Raw genomic sequence first — 15603 nt, forward strand, 5'->3', positions numbered from 1 at the left:
CGTAGCAAATGACGTAGCTGAAGGCTATGCTAAACTGTCGTCTCTGCAATTGAGAGCGTATGTAGACAGTGAACCATCGCTAGCAAAGTCGGCTGTACCACTGGGCGAGTGCTAGGGAGTCTCTAGACTAGACCTGCCGTGTGGTGGCGCTCGGTCTGCAATCACTGATGGTGGCGACACGCGGGTCCGACGTATACTAACGGACCGCGGCCGATTTAAAGGCTACCACCTCGCAAGTGTGGTGTCTGGCAGTGACACCACTAGGAGTATCCACAGCACATTCATCATGACGATTAGAAGAAAAGGAAGCACAGGATCACAAGAATGCTGAAGTAAACCATTTTGGTTTATGTTCATGGAAACCCAAATGAGCAAAGCGAAGTCATGGTACGAAATCATCACCAAAACATCACAGAACCACCTCCGGCTTGAACTACACTCTTCACACAGCCCTCTGGTTAAATGTGCCATTACACAGTAGTACAGGCGCCAACTCGTTTCAAAACCTAGACGCAATAGAAATAGACAAAGGAGGGCATTTCTACTTAATGGCGTATACTTACCCAGCACTGCGGTGGCATTCGAGTCACAAGTCGACATGATACGTGCCGTGACAGTTCCCGGCAAACAGAGAACTGGACGACGACACGTTTTACAGACACTGCTTGCATGGCCTGTTCAACATATGACAGCGACTGTGCCCAGTTGATAGGATAAAATAAGATACGTAGCACTCCAGAAGATATACTTAAGACATTTTTAACCTGCCTAATCACGGATATCGACTTAAAACTAAACTATTACTGATATTATCCGAAATGGTTGACTACAAAATGTTCTCTTTGTGGGTCCGCTGTTGTAAATGGCTCTTCTACTACCTTGATAGTGAATTTAACGATTTAAAATGTTATGTGATCTGAGGCTTTCCCAGCGAATGTGCTGTATCCAAGGTTCTCGGGTGTCCAGCCGGATCCGATCGTCGAAGTTCCACAATATTTCGGCGAATAACCATTCCGCTATCATCAGGTGGTGCTGATGGAATTCCATCAGCACCACCTGATGATGGCGGAACCGTTATTCGCTGAAATATCTTGGAACTTCGACGATCGGATCCGGCTGGCCACCCGAGAACCTTGGATACAGATTTAAAATGTATTTGCGTGCGTAAATTTGCGCTTTTTAGTGGACAGTCGTTTTTCTACTGTGCAGCAGTACCACACCGTACAGAATTGTGCTGTAATGCACAGTATTCTGCAATAATGCAGAATATCATGGACATTATTGCGTAATATCGTACTCTAATTAATAAATTAGTTAACAATATATCAAACAATTGCTTAGTTACTGAACTGGAAATTAATCAATAAAAAATGTATTGAGGACTGTTCTGTGGTGAACATTTTGTATGATAACTCTTTGTGCAAGATGTGTGTGCAGCAGGTTCTTATAGGCAGGTGGCAGCTGTGCAGTCAAAATTGTGTGAGGACGTACGCAGTCCGTTTCAGGTGACTGCTGCTAATGGAAAACAAATGCGGTTTACTATATCGAAATTGTGGATGAGGTGGAAACACAATTAACGGAAATGCGACCTATTTGACGTTGCCAGTAAACAGTGGTTTAACGGATCGGTTACATTTGTGGTGAATTCAATCCGCGTTCGGATTATCGTTCATTTTTACACTTTGTGCCTTGTAATAGTGTGATAATATTAATTTTGTCCTAGAACGGCTCGGACTATGGATATCTAGCATTACATAGATTTTATGCGCAAATATTCTCTTAAGAAAAGAAGCATGAAGTATTCTATTGGCTTCTGCCATTTTCGGATCTACACATCTCGAGCTTCCCGAAAATAGCAATTGAAAAGATAAACATGTGCCACATGATGTAAAACATCTGCCCAGCGACCCTTCTGACAGCGATAAGACGCAAGCGACGAATGTGACCACAATTTCGATTGAAAAATATAAAATATCGAATAATACATTCCAATACATCAATTCCATCTTCTAATTCGTTATTAGCGACCTCAAAATACCTTTGGCTCAATGAAAATGATTAGATGTATGAGCCGCGGTGAACAATGGTGTTCAAAGAGGTACATGACGCCAAATGTCAAATGCATGCATTTCTCTTCGCGGTGTTTGCTCGGAAACAGGTTAACGTGGAGCTGCGTTCATTGACAGCAGCATTTTCTATCGCGTTTGAAACCGATTGTCACAGACGAGGCGTGGCACTTGTCTCTGGACCTTGTCGGTTACGTTCCTTATACAGTCACCACTCTTTCGTCACGTTCTATGGCTTCGAGTGGTACAGCATTCCGTGTAGACCCCTCCGACAGTTCGCATTGCTATACTAACAAATTGAGAACTTCATGCCGGGTCGTGCATGGCCACGTCCAAACACGATAGCTCCTTTCAGCCTGTGTCAATTCTTCACATCGACGCATATAACTGAAATGATTTCATACAGCAGACTGGCACATACGCACCACTTAACTGCCATAACGTACATCAGCAATAGAGATTCACGTGACCGCATAGTACCAGTTCTATATTATCTACAGCGCTCCAAAGCGTTCTCTTAATGGTGACGTTCATGACACACACACACTACTTGAAAGACGCACAAAATCCACAATTCTGGAGATATTGTTGTTGTTGTTGTTGCGGTCTTCAGTCCGAAGACTGGTTTAATGCGGCTCCCCATGCTACCCTATCCTGTGCGAGCATCAACATCTCCGAATGACAACTGCAATCTACATCTTTCTGAATCTGCTTACTGTATTCATCTCTTGGTTTCCGTCTACGATTTTTATCCACCATACTTTCCTCAAATAATAAATTGGTGATCTCCTGATGTCTCAGAATGTCTCCTGTCAACAGATCCCTTCTTTTGGTCAAGTTGTGTCACAAATCTCTTGTCTCCCCAATTCCATTCAGTACTTCCTTATTAGTTATGTGATCGATCCATCTAATCTTCAGCATTCTTCTGTACCACCACATTTCGGAAGTTCCTATTCTGTTTTTGTCTAAACTGTTTATCTTCCATGTTTTACTTTCATGCACGGCTACACTCCAGACAAATACCTTCAGAAAAGGCTTCATAACACTTAAATCTATATTCGATGTTAATAGACCCCCCCTTCGTCAGACATACTTTTCTTGCCATTCCCAGTCTGCATTTTATATCCCCTCTTCGTTCACCATCATCACTTATTTTGCTGCTCAATTAGCAAAAATCATGTACTAATAATCTGATTCCCTTATCATCACCTGATTTAATTCGACTACATTCCATTATCCTTGTTTGGCTTTGTTATATCATCTTTTCAAAACACTGTCCATTCCGTTCAACTGCTCTTCTATGTCCTTTGTTGTCTCTGACGGAATTACAATACCGTCGGCAAACCTCTAAGTTTTTATTGCTTCTCCTGAATTTTAATTCCTACTCCAAATTTTTCTTTGGTTTCCATTACTGCTTGTACAATGTACAGATTGAGTAACTTCCGAGGGCTTCTAGACGCTTCAGTCCGGAACCGCGCTGCTGCTACGGTCGCAGGTTCGTCTCCTGCCTCGGGCATGGATGTGTGTGATGTCCTTAGGTTAATTAGATTTAAATAGTTCTAAGTTTAGGGGGCTAATGACCTCAGATGTTAAGTCCCATAGTGCTTAGAGCCATTTGAACCATTTTGAATAACTTCGTGGATAGGCTACAAACCCGTCTCACTCCCTTATCAGCCACTGCTTCCCTTTTAAGCCCCTCGATTCTTATTACTGACGTCTAGTTTCTGTTCAAGTTGTGAATAGCCTTGCACTCCCTGTATTTTACCCCTGACAGCTTCAGAATTTCAAAGGGAATATTCCAGTCAAAATCTTTTTCTAAGTCCACAAATGCTATAAACACTTACTGGGTTTACAGAAATAAATGTACAAAATTCCATAATTCTAACCTTCACAGATTGAGAAAAAGATACATAAACTATAAGGAACGTTATTTTAGGAAATGAAATTTAAAGTTTAGGCTAACGTTTTTCCTCATGTCACCCCTTCAGAAGGTCCATGATTTGTTCTCAGTGTCCTCTTTCACTTCAAGGCTTCTCTTCTGGTTTCTTGTTTTCTGCCTTCCTTTGTTTATCAGGTCTTTAACTGATTTTTCAGCTGTAGAGAGGCGCTGTAAATCTATTTCAAGATATCTTGAGTGAAATTTTCTACCTAAAAGCCCATTCTCTCTAATACCTTCATCCTCCCTCCGTTCCCATTATTAAGTATAACAACTGCATCTTAAATTGGAATTCTCACAACTGCAGCCGATGAAAATGTGGTTTCAGAGCATCGTGTCCATGGGAGCGCGAATTTAGAGACCCATTTGGATTCTGGGTTTTGCCATGAACAAGTTTTTTTAGAAGTTCCAAATTGACCAGTAATCTGTAAGTGGGCCTCACAACATCCAGGATACAATTTAGAAGCCTCTACTAGTGAATGTAGGAGTTGTTACCCCTCAGCCTGTAGATTTTTACACCAGCGTATGTGACACAGATGGAATGTTCATCTGTTAACAACCCGTGGAAATGTGTAGCCCATACTGCACATTTTACGTCACTTACACTGGAGAGGTTCTGTCCGATACCCTTGTCATAAAACACACGAAGAGTGTCTATAATCTTCTTTGTGAGTCTGTTCTGGCCAGCAATGCCCTTTCCATCTTCGAACTCTTACTCTTTGCCCTTCATACCAAATGATCTATGAAATCAAACATCATGTATCATAAACTTCTATAAGTTCGTTTGAAAGTAATCAACGGAATCGTTGTTTACCAAGTTAGTACTCAAGTGTTGCTTTATTAGTGTTTCCAGTAACTGATTGCAAACGGCATCATCAACAGTTGTTTCATCTCTTCGCCAATTTATAAGGAATATTGTCATAGTCAACCGACAGCCCGCAAACCAGTTGTAGACCGTGTGTAGGTTTCACTGCTTTTCGCTACGGCTTTCTGGCGTGGCAATGGACAACATCGTCGGCGAACTGCTTCGCGGAGCTGCCACCGTAATCCACTTGATCTTTTATAGGAGGGGAAGTCAAAACGTAAAAGTGACTTTTGAGAAGAGGAATATTTATTCTAGTGATGGAACTGAAACACACATTATTCTTCTACATAACATCCGTGCACTTCAATGCACTTTCTCTAACGTCTCACAAGTTTTTTGATTCCACCGGAAAAAAGTTTTTTGGTTGAACATTTAACCAGTTTTGCTCTGCATGAATGACTTCTGCATCGGTTGCAAATCCTCTTTCCCTGAGCGCTTCCGTCAGTGTTCCAAACATATGGAAATCGCTTGGAGCAGATGCGGAGTGCGTGGCCGATGTTCCAGTAATTCGACTCCCAACTCCTTTATTGTTCCAGCAGTCCGTTTATCTCACTGCTGGATGACACTATTTGGATCTGATTGCAGGTTTCAGTTTAGTTCGCAGCACATCATAATAGCTCTCACTGTTTACAATTTCGACTCTTGGGGCGAAACGAACGGTTACCAGACCTTCCGTGTCCCAGAATATTGTTACCATAATCTTACCAGTTGATGGTCGACATTTAAATTTTTAAACTTCTGGTGATGATGGGTGTTCACAAACCATGCTCGCAGCTTTACTTTCTGTTTCGTGTAGATGCACCCACATTTCGTCCACAGAGACGATTTGCTGTAAAAATCCATCTCCCTCACAATGATAACGAGCCAAATGTTTACGGGAGATCTCAATCCTTTGCACCTTACACTGCGCTGATAGTTCTTTCGGTCCCCACCTTGCACGTATTTTCAGAAAATTTAGCCTGCCTTGTAAGATGGAATACGCTGAACCATGACTGATATGTAAAATATTGACAATATTGTAAACTGTGATTAGTCTGGTTTCCAACACCACACCCTCAACGACTTCCAAATTGTCCCTAGTTGTTGACGTCGATGGCCTGCCCGATAGTTCCTCGTCACGTGGAGAAGCTCTTATCTGAAACTTCCTGGGAGATAAAAACTGCGTGCCGGACCGAGACTCGAACTCGGGACCTTTGCCTTCTGCGGACAAGTGGTCTACCATCTAAGCTACCCAAGCACGACTCACACCCAGTCCTCACAGCTTCACTTCTGCCAGTACCTCGTCTCCTACCTTCCAATCTTTACAGAAGCTCTCCTGCGAACCTTGCAGAACTAGCACTCCTGAAAGAAAGGATATTGAGGAGACATGGCTTAGCCACAGCCTGGGGGATGTTTACAGAATGAGATTTTCACTCTGCAGCGGAGTGTGCGCTGATATGAAACTTCCTGGCAGATTAAAACTGTGTGCCGGACCGAGACACGAACTCGGGACCTTTGCCTTCGGTGGGCAAGTGCTCTACCATCTGAGCTACCCAAACACGACTCACGCATGCTCCGTTCTCGCGGACGACAAAGGTCCTGAGTTCGAGTCTCGGTCCGGCACACAGTTTTAATCTGCCAGGAAGTTTCATATCAGCGCACACTCCGCTGCAGAGTGAAAATCTCATTCTGGAAGTTCTTATCTGTTTGAAGCACTCTGTTCATTCTCAGATTTTGATTCGCGACAAACAGCAGTCATCATATTGCACTTGCATTCCACGAATGATTTCCGCAAATTTAACACCTTCCGCAAACAAAGAGCGAATCACTGCCTTCATTTCCTCCTTGGTGCAGATAGACAATGGAGCTACCACATTTCACGGTCTGCTACAATACAACGACTAACGTGGAAATAAGAGCGACAAGTTGTATAGAACTGTTGCAGACGATAATACTTCGGCCCCGGATACTAGCAGCGTTACCAAGCCCCACGGCGAGAAATTGCAAAAGTCCCTTTACTTTTTGACTTCTCCTCGTATATATTGTAAACAGTAGCTTTCGTTGAGTGCTCCTGAAATTACCTTTACATATGTCAGTTTTGTTCCATTAAGAGCGGCGTGTTGAGTCCTATCTGCAAGATCTTCAGGAATTCAGTCACAAATCTGGTCGTATATCCCATCAGTTCCTACTTCGATCGCTAACTGACAGCATAGAACTGTATCGAATGGTTTCCTCGAGTCAACGAACACGACTTCAGCCTGGGCACCTTGTCCGCGGTGCTCTGGATCTCATGGACGAATAAGAGAGAGCTGATTCCCATGAACTGAGGGTGGCGGTGATCACTTATAGATTGCTGTTGTACCACTATCAGTGCTTTTTCCCATTTCATTCACTTATGGAGCGCGGGGAGAACGGCTATTAAAACGCTTCTGAGGTCACTGTGATTAATCTAATCTTGTCCTCACAATATCCACAGGAACGATATGTAGGGGCTTGTATATTATTCCTAGACTCTACATTTAAAGCTGGTTCTTGAAACTCTGTATGAACGATTTTTCGGGCTAATTTTCTTCTGTATCCAAGCGTCTCTTCAGTTTCTTCAATATCTCTGTGACACCATACTACGGGTCGTAGAAACATGCCACCGTCTGTTCTGCCCTTCTCTGTATACGTTCAGTATCCCATGTTAGTCCCACACGGTGCATATCACTTCAGCTGAAGATAGATGTGATTCAGCTTCTAGTTTGTCGAAGAATTCTCATGTCGCCATTCCATCGACTCTCTTTTGGATCCGGTCTTCGTGGTGTAATGACGTCTCATTCCCAGTGGCGAAGGTGTGCAGGAAACTGTCGCCTTCAACTTCGTATTGATCGAATAGATTCCGACAAATTTCCATTCCATGATTTATTTAGTTATTGTCTCGCATAAGTATCAGCAAGGCCCATTGCGAACACATTTTACTGTAGCTTGTATAGCATTTTGTGATAGGCATAAGACCAACATTTTGCTGTGCACACAATTCGTTTGTCGTAACCTTCTCACCATTACAGATGACTTGATCGAGGAGGTGTTCATTATGTGGAGTGACACTTCGGGAGGGTCAAAGGCTGTGTGGCTTTTCGTCTACATCTACATCTACATTGATACTCCGCAAGCCACCCAACGGTGTGTGGCGGAGGGCACTTTAGGTGCCACTGTCATTACCTCCCTTTCCTGTTCCAGTCGCGTATGGTTCGCGGGAAGAACGACTGTCTGAAAGCCTCCGTACGCGCTCTAATCTCTCTAATTTTACATTCGTGATCTCCTCTGGAAGTATAAGTAGGGGGAAGCAATATATTCGATACCTCATCCAGAAACGCACCCTCTCGAAACCTGGCGAGCAAGCTACACCGCGATGCAGAGCGCCTCTCTTGCAGAGTCTGCCACTTGAGTTTATTAAACATCTCCGTAACGCTATCACGGTTACCAAATAACCCAGTGACGAAACGCGCCGCTCTTCTTTGGATCTTCTCTATCTCCTCCGTCAACCCGACCTGGTCGGATCCCACACTGATGAGCAATACTCAAGTATAGGTCGAACGAGTGTTTTGTAAGCCACCTCCTTTGTTGATGGACTACATTTTCTAAGCACTCTCCCAATGAATCTCAACCTGGTACCCGCCTTACCAACAATTAGTTTTATATGATCATTCCACTTCAAATCGTTCCGTACGCATACTCCCAGATATTTTACAGAAGTAACTGCTACCAGTGTTTGTTCCGCTATCATATAATCATACAATAAAGGATCCTTCTTTCTATGTATTCGCAATACATTACATTTGTCTATGTTAAGGGTCAGTTGCCACTCCCTGCACCAAGTGCCTATCCGCTGCAGATCTTCCTGTATTTCGCTACAATTTTCTAATGCAGCAACTTCTCTGTATACTACAGCATCATCCGCGAAAAGCCGCATGGAACTTCCGACACTATCTACTAAGTCATTTATATATATTGTGAAAAGCAATGGTCCCATAACACTCCCCTGTGGCACGCCAGAGGTTACTTTAACGTCTGTAGACGTCTCTCCATTGATAACAACATGCTGTGTTCTGTTTGCTAAAAACTCTTCAATCCAGCCACACAGCTGGTCTGATATTCCGTAGGCTCTTACTTTGTTTATCAGGCGACAGTGCGGAACTGTATCGAACGCCTTCCGGAAGTCAAGAAAAATAGCATCTACCTGGGAGCCTGTATCTAATATTTTCTGGGTCTCATGAACAAATAAAGCGAGTTGGGTCTCACACGATCGCTGTTTCCGGAATCCATGTTGATTCCTACATAGTAGATTCTGGGTTTCCAGAAATGACATGATACGCGAGCAAAAAACATGTTCTAAAATTCTACAAGAGATCGACGTAAGAGATATAGGTCTATAGTTTTGCGCATCTGCTCGACGACCCTTCTTGAAGACTGGGACTATCTGTGCTCTTTTCCAATCATTTGGAACCCTCCGTTCCTCTAGAGACTTGCGGTACACGGCTGTTAGAAGGGGGCAAGTTCTTTCGCGTACTCTGTGTAGAATCGAATTGGTATCCCGTCAGGTCCAGTGGACTTTCCTCTATTGAGTGATTCCAGTTGCTTTTCTATTCCTTGGACACTTATTTCGATGTCAGCCATTTTTTCGTTTGTGCGAGGATTTAGAGAAGGAACTGCAGTGCGGTCTTCCTCTGTGAAACAGCTTTGGAAAAAGGTGTTTAGTATTTCAGCTTTACGCGAGTCATCCTCTGTTTCAATGCCATCATCATCCCGTAGTGTCTGGATATGCTGTTTCGAGCCACTTACTGATTTAACGTAAGACCAGAACTTCCTAGGATTTTCTGTCAAGTCGGTACATAGAATTTTACTTTCGAATTCAATGAACGCTTCACGCATAGCCCTCCTTACGCTAACTTTGACATCGTTTAGCTTCTGTTTGTCTGAGCGGTTTTGGCTGCGTTTAAACTTGGAGTGGAGCTCTCTTTGCTTTCGCAGTAGTTTCCTAACTTTGTTGTTGTACCACGGTGGGTTTTTCCCGTCCCTCACAGTTTTACTCGGCACGTACCTGTCTAAAACGCATTTTACGATTGCCTTGAACTTTTTCCATAAACACTCAACATTGTCAGTGTCGGAACAGAAATTTTCGTTTTCATCTGTTAGGTAGTCTGAAATCTGCCTTCTATTACTCTTGCTAAACAGATAAACCTTCCTCCCTTTTTTTATATTCCTATTAACTTCCATATTCAGGGATGCTGCAACGGCCTTATGATCACTGATTCCCTGCTCTGTACATACAGATTCGAAAAGTTCGGGTCTGTTTGTTATCAGTAGGTCCAATATGTTATCTCCACGAGTTGGTTCTCTGTTTAATTGCTCGAGGTAATTTTCGGATAGTGCACTCAGTATAATGTCACTCGATGCTCTGTCCCTACCACCCGTCCTAAACATCTGAGTGTCCCAGTCTATATCTGGTAAATTGAAATCTCCACCTAAGACTATAACATGCTGAGAAAATTTATGTGAAATGTATTCCAAATTTTCTCTCAGTTGTTCTGCCACTAATGCTGCTGAGTCGGGAGGTCGGTAAAAGGAGCCAATTATTAACCTAGTTCGGTTGTTTAGTGTAACCTCCACCCATAATAATTCACAGGAACTATCCACTTCTACTTCACTACAGGATAAACTACTACTAACAGCGATGAACACTCCACCACCGGTTGCATGCAATCTATCCTTTCTAAACACCGTCTGTACCTTTGTAAAAATTTCGGCAGAATTTATCTCTGGCTTAAGCCAGCTTTCTGTACCTATAACGATTTCAGCTTCGGTGCTTTCTATCAGCGCTTGAAGTTCCGGTACTTTACCAACGCAGCTTCGACAGTTGACAATTAGAATACCGATTGCTGCTTGTTCCCCGCATGTCCTGACTTTGCCCCGCACCCGTTGAGGCTGTTGCCCTTTCTGTACTTGCCCAAGGCCATCTAACCTAAAAAACCGCCCAGCCCACGCCACACAACCCCTGCTACCCGTGTAGCCGCTTGTTGCGTGTAGTGGACTCCTGACCTATCCAGCGGAACCCGAAACCCCACCACCCTATGGCGCAAGTCGAGGAATCTGCAGCCCACACGGTCGCAGAACCGTCTCAGCCTCTGATTCAGACCCTCCACTCGGCTCTGTACCAAAGGTCCGCAGTCAGTCCTGTCGACGATGCTGCAGATGGTGAGCTCTGCTTTCATCCCGCTAGCGAGACTGGCAGTCTTCACCAAATCAGATAGCCGCCGGAAGCCAGAGAGGATTTCCTCCGATCCATAGCGACACACATCATTGGTGCCGACATGAGCGACCACCTGCAGATGGGTGCACCCTGTACCCTTCATGGCATCCGGAAGGACCCTTTCCACATCTGGAATGACTCCCCCCGGTATGCACACGGAGTGCACATTGGTTTTATTCCCCTCTCTTGCTGCCATTTCCCTAAGGGGCCCCATTACGCGCCTGACGTTGGAGCTCCCAACTACCAGTAAGCCCACCCTCTGCGACTGCCCGGATCTTGCAGACTGAGGGGCAACCTCTGGAACAGGACAAGCAGCCATGTCAGGCCGAAGATCAGTATCAGCCTGAGACAGAGCCTGAAACCGGTTCGTCAGACAAACTGGAGAGGCTTTCCGTTCAGCCCTCCGGGATGTCTTTCGCCCCCTGCCACACCTTGAAACGACCTCCCACTCTACCACAGGTGAGGGATCAGCCTCAATGCGGGCAGTATCCCGGGCAACCACAGTCGTAGTCCGATCAGGGGATGCGTGGGACGAGCTGGCCGTCCCCGACAAACCCCCATCCCGACCCCCACAGTGATGCCCATTGGCAACAGCCTCAAGCTGTGTGACCGAAGCCAACACTGCCTGAAGCTGGGAGCGAAGGGATGCCAACTCAGCCTGCATCCTAACACAGCAGTTGCAGTCCCTATCCATGCTAAAAACTGTTTTGCTAAGAACGTCTGAACTAATCTACAGAGAGCGCAAACAAATCGACAAAATTTAAACGGTTATTAAAATACAAGATTGCCTAGTAAATGCAGTAATGCTGCTACTTGCGCACTGCTGACACTGCTCGGCGGCGGAAGGAGACTAAGCGAAATTACACTATTCAGGTACTAAAACACGATGCTACACTCTCAAATACTATAATACGCCCGAAATTTATGAATTAAACAATGCAAGAACCAAAAACACGCAAAGAAATTAAGAATTAAACTATGTAACAAATGAGTGAGCTAGGAGTATACGACTTGCTGCTGCAGCTGCTTATCCAACGGCGGCAGGGAGCACACTGACTGCGACCAACCGACACTGGCCGTTCAAAACAAAACAGTAGACAAACGACTACGCGAATTTACACTATTCAGGTACTAAAACGCGATGCTACAACTCTCAAATACTATAATACGCCCGAAATTTATGAATTACACAATGCAAGTACCAAAAATACGCAAAGAAATTAAGAATTAAACTATGTAACAAATGAGTGAGCTAGGAGTATACGACTTGCTGCTCAGCTGCTTATCCAACGGCGGCAGGGAGCACACTGACTGCGACCAACCGACACTGGCCGTTCAAAACAAAACAGTAGACAAACGACTACGCGAATTTACACTATTCAGGTACTAAAACGCGATGCTACAACTCTCAAATACTATAATACGCCCGAAATTTATGAATTACACAATGCAAGTACCAAAAATACGCAAAGAAATTAAGAATTAAACTATGTAACAAATGAGTGGGCTAGGAGTATACGACTTGCTGCTCAGCTGCTTATCCAACGGCGGCAGGGAGCACACTCACGTACTTTTCACCATTACTGAAAAGCAGAACCGTGCCTCACACATTTCCATTGGTGGAGTTAGTTCAACAGTGAGGAATTCGATGACACGTCTATCTCTTTTACGTTCCTTCTTATCAGACGCCCGTTTAGTAGGCTCTCCTACTGCTGCCATCAGCATTGTTATCCGAATGTTCTTGTACTTAATGCAGAATAGGATAGAAGAACAGTTCTCTGGTAAAAACCGATGTTAATTTAACGATCTCGTGTTGCAGGATCCGTGCAGCAGCTGTAGCGAGTTTTCTGCTTGTCGCTTTGCTGCCTGGCACGGAGTGCGACAGTAGCTACTGTGACATCTGCAGCGATCACACGCTGTGTATCTACCAGGTGAGCTCCATCGGACTTACGTATATATAGTTCATACTTTTATTTAACCAGGATATGAAATTGCCGAGCGGTTCTAGGCGCTTCAGTCCGGAACCACGCGGGTGGTACGGCCGCAAAGTTCGAATCCTGCCTCGGGCATGGATGTGTGTGATGTCCTTAGGTTAGTTAGGTTTAAGTATTTCTAAGTCCAGGAGTTTGATGACATCAGATGTTAAGTCCCATAGTACTTAGAGCCATTTGAACCATTTAGGATATGAAATGTATGTAACAATTCGGATAACAGAACAAAGCGGCGTTTAGAAAAGCAATGACAATATTAGACGTTGAATCTATGGTAAAATAAACATTTGTACTAGACAAACGGAAGAGGAGGTTTACAGTTAATGTACCTCGAAATATGTTATTTTGATTTTAGTGGTGAAATACACTCCTGGAAATTGAAATAAGAACACCGTGAATTCATTGTCCCAGGAAGGGGAAACTTTATTGACACATTCCTGGGGTCAGATACATCACATGATCACACTGACAGAACCACAGGCACATAGACACAGGCAACAGAGCATGCACAATGTCGGCACTAGTACAGTGTATATTCACCTTTCGCAGCAATGCAGGCTGCTATTCTCCCATGGAGACGATCGTAGAGATGCTGGATGTAGTCCTGTGGATCGGCTTGCCATGCCATTTCCACCTGGCGCCTCAGTTGGACCAGCGTTCGTGCTGGACGTGCAGACCGCGTGAGACGACGCTTCATCCAGTCCCAAACATGCTCAATGGGGGACAGATCCGGAGATCTTGCTGGCCAGGGTAGTTGACTTACACCTTCTAGAGCACGTTGGGTGGCACGGGATACATGCGGACGTGCATTGTCCTGTTGGAACAGCAAGTTCCCTTGCCGGTCTAGGAATGGTATAACGATGGGTTCGATGACGGTTTGGATGTACCGTGCACTATTCAGTGTCCCCTCGACGATCACCAGTGGTGTACGGCCAGTGTAGGAGATCGCTCCCCACACCATGATGCCGGGTGTTGGCCCTGTGTGCCTCGGTCGTATGCAGTCCTGATTGTGGCGCTTACCTGCACGGCGCCAAACACGCATACGACCATCATTGGCACCAAGGCAGAAGCGACTCTCATCGCTGAAGACGACACGTCTCCATTCGTCCCTCCATTCACGCCTGTCGCGACACCACTGGAGGCGGGCTGCTCGATGTTGGGGCGTGAGCGGAAGACGGCCTAACGGTGTGCGGGACCGTAGCCCAGCTTCATGGAGACGGTTGCGAATGGTCCTCGCCGATACCCCAGGAGCAACAGTGTCCCTAATTTGCTGGGAAGTGGCGGTGTGGTCCCCTATGGCACTGCGTAGGATCCTACGGTCTTGGCGTGCATCCGTGCGTCGCTGCGGTCCGGTCCCAGGTCGACGGGCACGTGCACCTTCCGCCGACCACTGGCGACAACATCGATGTACTGTGGAGACCTCACGCCCCACGTGTTGAGCAATTCGGCGGTACGTCCACCCGGCCTCCCGCATGGCCACTATACGCCCTCGCTCAAAGTCCGTCAACTGCACATACAGTTCACGTCCACGCTGTCGCGACATGCTACCAGTGTTAAAGACTGCGCTGGAGCTCTGTATGCCACGGCAAACTGGCTGACACTGACGGCGGCGGTGCACAAATGCTGCGCAGCTAGCGCCATTCGACGGCCAACACCGCGGTTCCTGGTGTGTCCGCTGTGCCGTGCGTGCGATCATTGCTTGTACAGCCCTCTCGCAGTGTCCGGAGCAAGTATGGTGGGTCTGACACACCGGTGTCAATGTGTTCTTTTTTCCATTTCCAGGAGTGTATTTTAGTATATGATGAGTATTTAATATAGTAAACGATTTGCGAATATATGGTACAAGACACAGTCATCTACCGACATATAACTGGCTATATGAATTCGTAGTGTACGTTCTTTCGGACAAGTCGAGATAGTCTGCGCAACTGCGATGAACACTGTGTCCCCAGGTGGTTAACGCACCTGTCTACTAAGCAGAAGATTCCAGGTTCGGCATACATTTTCACTTCCCGCCACTGATTCCGCATAATATCCTGATGCAGCTAACATCGCTAATCCCTTCCCTTTCCTTTCCTTCCCCCCCCCCCCCCTCCTTCCCCCCGCCAGATAATATGAATGATTGACTGATACAGCGAGTCGCGACAATGAGCTCAAGATTGTGGCCTTTTATCCACATCTTTTACTGTCGGTACATACAGTTCTCTGATCAGCCAAAATATAGTGACCATAGTTGTACAATTCCTGTATAATTACACGCCTGATGGCATATCGATCTTTCGTTGTAGATGCACAAAAGTCTGGCCTCTAGCGGTAATACATTAAGTAGGGCTGCGAGCGAAGAGAAATAGTGAACAGGGGACACTACTTTGGATTGTGTGGTATATGGAGATTTTGGTAGCATTGGAGACGTACTCGGATAGCCGAATCGATTAAGGCGACCGTTCGCATGAAGAGGGAAATCCGGGTTAGAA

The 15603-nt window shown here is 45.3% G+C and overlaps 1 protein-coding gene across 1 annotated transcript in view; it reads left to right on the top strand.

Annotated features, from left to right (window-relative positions):
- LOC124613902 (venom allergen 5-like) overlaps positions 1 to 15603 on the top strand; it is a 100327-nt gene that overhangs the window by 39912 nt on the left and 44812 nt on the right. Inside the window, exon 2 of the mRNA XM_047142650.1 lies at positions 12958 to 13069. Coding sequence (XP_046998606.1) covers positions 12958 to 13069 — 112 coding nt within the window. The remainder of the gene's footprint in view (positions 1 to 12957; positions 13070 to 15603) is intronic.

This window comes from Schistocerca americana, chromosome 4 (assembly GCF_021461395.2).
Source record: "Schistocerca americana isolate TAMUIC-IGC-003095 chromosome 4, iqSchAmer2.1, whole genome shotgun sequence".
NCBI lineage: Eukaryota > Metazoa > Arthropoda > Insecta > Orthoptera > Acrididae > Schistocerca > Schistocerca americana.